The sequence below is a fragment of the Arachis ipaensis genome, chromosome B4, assembly GCF_059453495.1.
Source record: "Arachis ipaensis isolate K30076 ecotype BB chromosome B4, ASM5945349v1, whole genome shotgun sequence".
In the NCBI taxonomy this organism is placed as follows: Eukaryota; Viridiplantae; Streptophyta; class Magnoliopsida; order Fabales; family Fabaceae; genus Arachis; species Arachis ipaensis.
In genome coordinates, this window is record NC_142439.1 from 123,629,034 (window position 1) to 123,637,147 (window position 8,114).

The window sequence follows — 8,114 nt, forward strand, 5'->3', positions numbered from 1 at the left end:
TAAATTTTAATTTTATCTTTCAATAATATCAATTTTTATAGTAGATAATTATTCAATTATTTGTAGGAGTGAGCACGGGTAGCGGGTACCCGATTACCCACCCGGACCCGAACCGAACCAATTAAATTGGTTCAGGAACCGACGGGTAATCGGGTCCAACCCGAACCAAACCGATGACATTTGCTGATGATTGGTTCGGGTATCGGTTTTGGAGGCGTGGAACCTGAACCAACCTGTAGACCCGATTATAATTAATTATATATATATATATATGACTTTGTAAACACATAACCTGATAACCCTAATACACAATCTCACTAACGGCGCAACCAAAGTTACCAAACCATGGCGAAACCCTAGCAGAGGCAGAGGCGCAGAGCTTCCTCCTACCACGCAACCAGCTTGGCAGCTTCTCCAATCTTCATCGTCTTCTCCATTAGGCGTCAGGCGCATTGTCTTCTCCACCTCGTCCGTGGGACCATCTGGTGTACCGTCTTCCTCGTAGCGGCAGCGACGCAGCAATCAACTTTCTCCCGGTCGTTGGCGTCTCAGTCGGTATCTCTGTCAGCATCATTGTTCGCGGTTCCCTCTCTAGCAGCCAACTTCCTCCAGGCTCCAGCGTCGTCTTCTCCGGTCACTCATTCAGGTTAGTCTATAATTTTTAGGGAATGTTATATGTTAAACTGTTAATTATTTTATTTTCTGTTCAATTTTTGAAATTATACATTCTTAGTTGTTGTTGAATAAAGCAATCTTAATCACTTTGAAACAATTGTGCTGTTCAATTTTTTAAATATTAATAGAATCTTGCTTTTATGTAAAAGCTAGATTTGATTTTGAATTGAGGATCTTCTATAAGCTAATTTTGATTTTTAACTTCAAAAATATTATGCTAATTGCTATGCAGTTACTATTATAATTCATGGTAGAAGATATTTATACAGAGACCAAACCCTTAGAGTTTGATAATTGATGTTCACTAAAAACTAGAAGCCCCTTAGAATTTGAAGTTGAAACCAAACATAAAACATTACGCTGAAGGCAAGGTGACATTAAGGATGACATTAAGGATGTAGCAAGTGATGATGGAGTGCAATTATTATGATATTTGTATTCCTATTTGTATATGTATTTATTCTTTTTTTTATCTATCATGCAATTTCACTAATATGTGATTTTATCTTGTTAATTGAGTTGATTTGATTAATTTAAATTGGTGTCTGTAAAGTAGTATCCATCAAAAGGAGTTAGGTGCTGTCAAATTGTGACATTAAGTATTGATTTCCCTCTCCAGCAAGTTGATTTCACTAATATGTGATTTTATCTTGTTAATAAATATTCTGCAGTAAGGTCTTTCAATTGTACTAATTGGTTAGTAACAAATACATGACTTCTCTTATTTTATGTATTTTGCAGATTCAAAAAAATGGGGAAAACTAACCCTAAAAGTGATTCGGTTGTTGGAAGTACTTCTTCTCCAAGTGCAACCACTCTCGCTGTTGAGAATGATGGTCTTTCTGGTGGAACATCGCAAAGTCCAGCTCCCCCAGCGTTGCCTGCCTCAAATCCTTCATCAGAAACACAAACCGAAGCTGCTGGAACTACTGGCGAGCCTCCAAAAGAGGTAAAACGTAAACCCAGTAGAGCACCTAGTAGTGTTTGGGCGCATTTTACTAAAAGTTCTCCTAATGAAGCTTGCTGCAACTATTGTAAAAAAAAAAATATGCATGCAATAGTTCTAGTCATGGTACAACTAACTTGCATAAACATTTAAGAATTTGCACTAGAAATCCTCATAAACAAGCTGAAAAAGGGCAGAAAACTATTGCACTTGGGAGCCAATTTGAGGATGACCCTAATGCAGTCACTATGAAGCTTGTTGATTTTAATCAAGAGGAAACTCGTCTTGCTCTTGCAAATATGATAATTGTTGATGGACTTCCTTTTAAATTTGTTGAGGCTCAAGGCTTTAGACAATTTATGAGTAAAGCACAACCTAGGTTTAAGGTTCCCTCCCGTTGGACAATCGCTATAGATTGTATGGCTTTGTTTAGATATGAGAAAGAGAAGTTGAGAACATTGTTATCTGAAAATCGCCAAATGGTTTCCCTTACTACCGATACTTGGACCTCAATTCAGAATTTGAATTATATGTGTGTGACTGCGCATTATATTGATGAGTCTTGGACTTTGCATAAAAAAATTTTGAATTTTGGTTTGATTACTGATCATAAGGGTGAAACTATAGGGAGAGCCTTAGAACAGTGCTTGCAAGAGTGGGGTATTAGAAGGATATGTTGTGTAACTGTTGACAATGCTAGTGCTAATGGTGTTGTAATTTCGTATTTACTTAGAGGCATGGGTGATTGGAATGGGTCAACATTGTTAAATGGGGAGCTCATGCATATGAGGTGTTGTGCTCACATATTAAATCTAATTGTCGGTGATGGTATGAAAGAGATTGATAGCTCAATAACTAAAATCAGAATTGCATGCAAGTTTGTTAGGTCATCTCCTGCTAGGATGCAAGCTTTTAAGAGGTGTGTTCGAGAGGCTAATATAACTTCTAAAGCTAGTGTAGTGTTAGATGTGCCTACTAGGTGGAACTCTACCTATTTGATGCTAAAGGCTACTGAGAAGTTTGAATCGGATTTTAGTCGGCTTAGTTATCAAGACTCATTTTATTTGTTGGCGCTTGAGTCTGAAGGAGGACCTCCTGATGCTAATGATTGGACAAGGGAACGTGTGTTTGTGAAGTTCTTGAAGATATTTTATGATGCAACTCTTACTTTTTCTGGTTCTTTGAATGTTACATGTAATAATTTTTTCAATAAGTTGTGTGACATTCAAAAAACTTTGAATAAGTGGAGAAAGAGTAATGATGTTGGTTTGCAAAAGATGGCGACACAAATGAAAGTGAAACTAGACAAATATTGGGAGGGTGATGGGATAAATTACTTTCTCTTTGTGGCTGTTTTTCTTGATCTTCGTTACAAGTATGAGTATGTTGAATTTTGTCTTAATCGGATGTATGGGTTGAATCAAGCCAAAGATATGTTGAAAAAATTGAAGGACATCGTTCATAAGTTGTTTGAGTATTACTCTATGATGTATCCCCTTCCGGATGGTAGTTCTTCTGGTAGTTTTAATTCTAGCATTGCCTCTCATGATCATGGGGTTGGTGGTGAAAATGCAATTGAGGAGGAAGATGGCTTCGAAGATGAGTTTAGAATGAGGGTTAAAAAAAGCAAGGTGAGGTCAAAAGAAATGAATTGGAAAGATACATGGAAGATTATATGGAGGATAACATTCCCGGTTTTGACATTTTGCGTTGGTGGAAATTGAAATCAATGAAGTATTATGCTCTTGCTCACATTGCTAGGGATTTGTTGGCTATTCCCGTCTCTACCGTGTCTTCTGAGTCGGCATTTAGTACTAGTGGTCGTGTGCTTGACCAATTTAGAAGCTCATTAAGTCCTTCTACTGTTGAGTCTCTAATTTGCTCACAAAATTGGTTGAAGACTCAAGAGAAGATGTATGACTTAAAGCAAGAACTTGAGAACCAAGAAAAACTTGAATTAGGTAACTATTTTTAAATTATAATTTTTTAAATTATTATGTAATTGTTGTTATTGTTGAGTCTCTAATAATAATTTAATTACTGTTAATGTAGAGCTCTCAGCTTTAATAATATCTAATCAAACCATTGGAGTTGATGTTGTTTACAACAATTTGAGGTTGACATTTTTATTTATTGTTATTTGTTGAATTTCTTTTAATTAATCAATTTTATATGTTGACATTAGTTAATTATATGCTGATTTTTTGAAGGTCACAACTCCTCTCTTGAATATGCTTGGTTGATGGAGTGAAGGATTATGGAGTGAAGACTTTGAAAAATAAATATTTCTATTGCACTTTTGTATTGAGCTTCTAATGTTTAGATTTTATTGTGTTTTGGTTTTAGCTTTTTTCAAAGATTATTCACTAGACTTTTGTATTTAACTTCTAATATTTCTATTGCACTTTTATATTTTCATTAGACAAGATTATTCACTATTAATATGTTTGGATTTTGATGAGTTTAGTTTTTAATGTATTTGGTGTTTAATATGTTTGCATTATTTTTGTTGATGTTACATGTTTATTGTATTTGTTGAATTTTTAACATAAAAATTTGCCAATTTGTTTTTTTTTTTTTTAATTTCAAAGTCATAGGGTACTCGCTACCCGAACCGAACCAACTCACTCTTAATCGGTTTGATTTGGTTCGAGTATAAGCATAAAAAAATACAAATCCGAACCAAACCGAACCAATTACTTTTTGATCGGTTCAGTTCTAATTTTATCTTGAACCCGAACCAAACCGACCCATGCTCACCCCTAATTATTTGAGAACCCATGACAGAGATGAAATGGAAATAAGAAACATTTTTTTAAATAGATTATGGGTGTTTAAGACCGACCCGTATCCAAGGCATATTTTGGCGGGTACAAATTTGTTATTTTTACCCGATATTGTTTTTGGATTAGCCCAGATTATGCTTCGGGTTGCCCGGCCCGTTTTCGAAGTTATTTTTTATAATAAAAATATACATTTTAGAATAAAATTAATAATATTATATTATATTTTTATACTTCAATTAATATTTTTATATTATATGATATTATTTTTATTTTAAAATAATTTATTTTAATATAAATATGATATAACATTTGTCAAATTTAATTTTTAAAAGTAAAAGTTTATTATTTTAGTATATAAAATTTAAAAATTTGATAGACTCGGTGTGTAACACCCTAAATTAAATCCTATCCTCGAAGACTTTTGGATAAGGTATCACTCATTTGGGAAGCAAATATCCCTCAAGCATCAAACAAGAAAGGGAATGAATATGCAAGAACACTTACAAATGAACACACATAAGCAGGTTCTAGCAAATAAAAAAAATAAATAAAACAACAAAGTTCCCATGAGTAATGTTACTAGCAGAAAAGAAATGCTTAACGAGAAATAACTAGGAAGAAAACCCAACACGTCCTAACTAAATTCGTCGAAGAAGCTCTCATCCTTGTATCATATTCTATCCATCATCTGAACCCTTCAGTTTTCCATGAATTGGGGTACCAGCAATCCTCTTCTAACACTTTTGCACGGGTGAAGATCCTATTCATGCGATGAACTAGAATCTGATGTGGTGCCGAGATGGGAAAATATGGCACGTACTTCACTTTCATCTGAATTAAGGTTGACCACCTCGGGTGACGGTGCTGGAGTGTTCATATCTAGGAAAGTTATGACCGGCATTTGGGGGATTTCTTCTACAGAACTTCGATCTAAGTAGATAGTCTGGACCACAGTAGTAGTGGTTGTAACTATCCACGCCTGGTTTGAGGGATCGTACTCAGAAGTCACCGTCGGGAGGCTCTGCGTTGTCTCCACCCGATGTGCCATGTTCCTGTGGAGATAGTATGAAACAGAAAAAGGAGTGAGAACTAAAAAGATCTCAATAGGAGTGCTAAGTGACACCTCCATATCTACCATCATACTTGTTTTTGGTACTTTTCTTTTCTTTTCCAAGATTATCTCGATCGATCACCTGTCCTTATCATATCGATATTTTGTCTTTGGCGTCACCTTCCTTGCCGAAAGATCATTCACTTAGTTCGATTTACAATCAAAATTATTTAGACATACACAAGAAGAGAATGCAAAATGAAATATATGTGCATATAATGATGATAAAGAGCGCATGTAAAATAATATCATTTTAATAATAATGATGGCATAGGATAGACATGTACCATAGTTATCATAACCGAATCGGTAATCAATCCGGTTATAGTCACTGGTTCAACCGGTAGGTCACTGATTTACCCAGTTAACCCGGTCATAATTAAAAAATATATAAAAATATATAAATAAAATTAAAATAATGTTTTAAAACTTCAAATACAAGTCTTTACAAATATTAATTAACATAATAAACTAATCTCTAGTACAAAATACTGTCTCAATTTAAATGAACAAAAGCAATAAAAAGATAACACATTTTTAAAATACAAGTCTTTGCTGATGATGCTTGTTCTTGAGATAGTGGTGTTTCAGATGAAGACATTTTTAAAATTCTAGCAAAAGAAACAAAAAAATTTCAGCAATAAAAGATTTAGCCAACTGATTTTTTAATCAACGCAGCACCAACCACCAAAGTTCACTAATGATAATCAACAACAAATTCAACTATTCAACTCTGTTATCCAGCAACAAAAAAAATTGCTCAGGTTTAGCTATAATTATAAAAATCAAATACAGCATCAACAACCACCAGATTCAATAGCAATTCTAACTAAAATTTCCTCAAGTTCAACAACAATTATAATTTATTCAAGTATTTAACTCTGTTATCCAGCAACAAAATTCAATCCAATCATGTTATTCAGCAACAAAAAAATTTGCTCAGGTTCAGCAACAATCGTAAAAAATCAAATACAACAGCAATAACCACTAGATTCAACAGCAATTCTAATTAAAATTTGCTCCAGTGCAACAACAATTTCTAATTTATTCAAGTAATCAACTCTGTTATCCAGCAACAAAATTTAATCCAATGGTTATTCAGCAACAAAATTCAATCTAATGGTTATTCAGCAACAAAAAATTTGCTCCGGCAACAATTGTAAAAAATCAAATACAACAGCAACAACCACCAGATTCAACAACAATTCTAATTAAAACTTGCTCAGGTTCAACAACAATTCTAATTTATTCAAAATTGACACTGAACCAGTGAAAGAAAAGGGTCGAAAATTCGAAGGGAGCTCACCCAGTTGACTGGTTACGAGACTGCGACCACTACCACCCGCCGATGCAGAAGATGCTGCTTGACTGGTCCCGTTTGCTTCTGCCGCCGACGAACGCAGAGCACGAGACCGCGACGACGAGCTTATGAGTGCGAGACCGAGAGAGTGACGAGGTGACGCTGTGAGAGACTGAGAGTGACAACTGACGAGGTGAGGGGAGAGACGAGAGAGTGACGCGGCGAAGGTGAGGCCCTCTGGAGTGCGAGAGATAAGAGAGATGAGGCTAGAGTTTGGGGGGTTTCCATTCAGATTACTAGATTAGGTTTGATTAGAGGGGAGTGGGGCACTTGAACGACGCCGTTTTTCAGGCAAAACAAATTTAAAAAAAAAAAAGAAGAAGCAAAACCCCATCTCTATTCTTATGCTACGTCATCATTTCTCTATTAATTGCTTATTATAGAACATGAGATTGTTAATTTAAAAATATTTGAAAAATAATAAAAAATTAGTTTAAAACTTAAACTTATTTTATTTGATATTTTTTAATTATTCTTTATTTTATTTATATTTTTTAATTACTATGAAAACAATTGAATAATATTACACATAAAATTATAAATCATAAATTAAATAATGAAACTTTGTGCTTGTTTGGGCACCATTATTTTGATAAAAAAAAGATCTTTTTCAATGAAAAAGATTTTTTTTTTAGTGTGTTTGGCAAATTTCTAATCTATCTATTCTATTATATAAAAATCAGATTTCTACATTTAATGATAGAGTTGACGTGGCATGCTTCTAAGAGTGTTTCTCGATTTATTTCTTTTAATTCTATAAAGCAAATCAATTATAACTAATAAATAATATCAATTAATTAATTTGATTTGATTTGATTGGAGTAAATATCAAATTATTTTAGTAAATAATAAATATGATAACAAAATATATGAATTAATTTAATTAGTTTATTTTTTTCAATGTTATCTATTTATACGAGATCATAATGTGTTTTTTACCCATTCGTTCTCTCTTCTCTCTTTTCTCTCTTTTTCTCTTCCTCTCTCTTGTGTTTAGGCTACAATTTTTGTAATTTATTAAATTTTTTTTCTTTTATCTCTACTTATACATTTCATTTTTTTATATTTTTTAAAAAATTTGTCTATTTTAGTTGCTTATTATTAGGCGTATATTTTTTTTCCTTCTAACTTTTGATTAACAAAAGAGATGTGTCTTTTTTACGGTGTTTTTAAATAATCTTACTATAATTTTATTTGTAATATTTTCTTTTGTCATGTGTACTTTATGTGTTTAAG

The 8,114-nt window shown here is 33.4% G+C and overlaps 1 protein-coding gene and 1 long non-coding RNA gene across 2 annotated transcripts; one reads left to right on the forward strand and one right to left on the reverse strand.

The window, feature by feature from the left end:
• The first annotated feature begins 1,426 nt into the window (after nt 1-1,426).
• LOC110271564 (uncharacterized) lies at nt 1,427-3,850 on the forward strand. Its single transcript, XM_088483593.1, has 4 exons — nt 1,427-1,624; nt 3,522-3,582; nt 3,674-3,737; nt 3,832-3,850. Exons 1-4 carry the CDS (start codon nt 1,427-1,429, stop codon nt 3,848-3,850), a joined length of 342 nt encoding a protein of 113 aa, XP_088339719.1.
• Nucleotides 3,851-4,805: 955 nt separating this feature from the next.
• LOC107639597 (uncharacterized) lies at nt 4,806-7,194 on the reverse strand. The gene is made up of 2 exons (XR_001620225.3): nt 6,825-7,194; nt 4,806-5,459 (listed from the first exon to the last, which is right to left on the reverse strand). It is a non-coding gene; the product is annotated as an uncharacterized LOC107639597 (long non-coding RNA).
• Between the last annotated feature and the right edge of the window lie 920 nt (nt 7,195-8,114).

Bases quoted from the DNA above. Each gene is read 5' to 3' on its own strand.
- LOC110271564 (XM_088483593.1), top strand. From the start codon at position 1,427: ATGGGGAAAACTAACCCTAAAAGTGATTCGGTTGTTGGAAGTACTTCT. The intron at 1,625-3,521 runs GTAAAACGTAAA...AATTGGTTGAAG, and splicing joins CTGGCGAGCCTCCAAAAGAG to ACTCAAGAGAAGATGTATGA. The intron at 3,583-3,673 runs GTAACTATTTTT...CTGTTAATGTAG, and splicing joins CCAAGAAAAACTTGAATTAG to AGCTCTCAGCTTTAATAATA.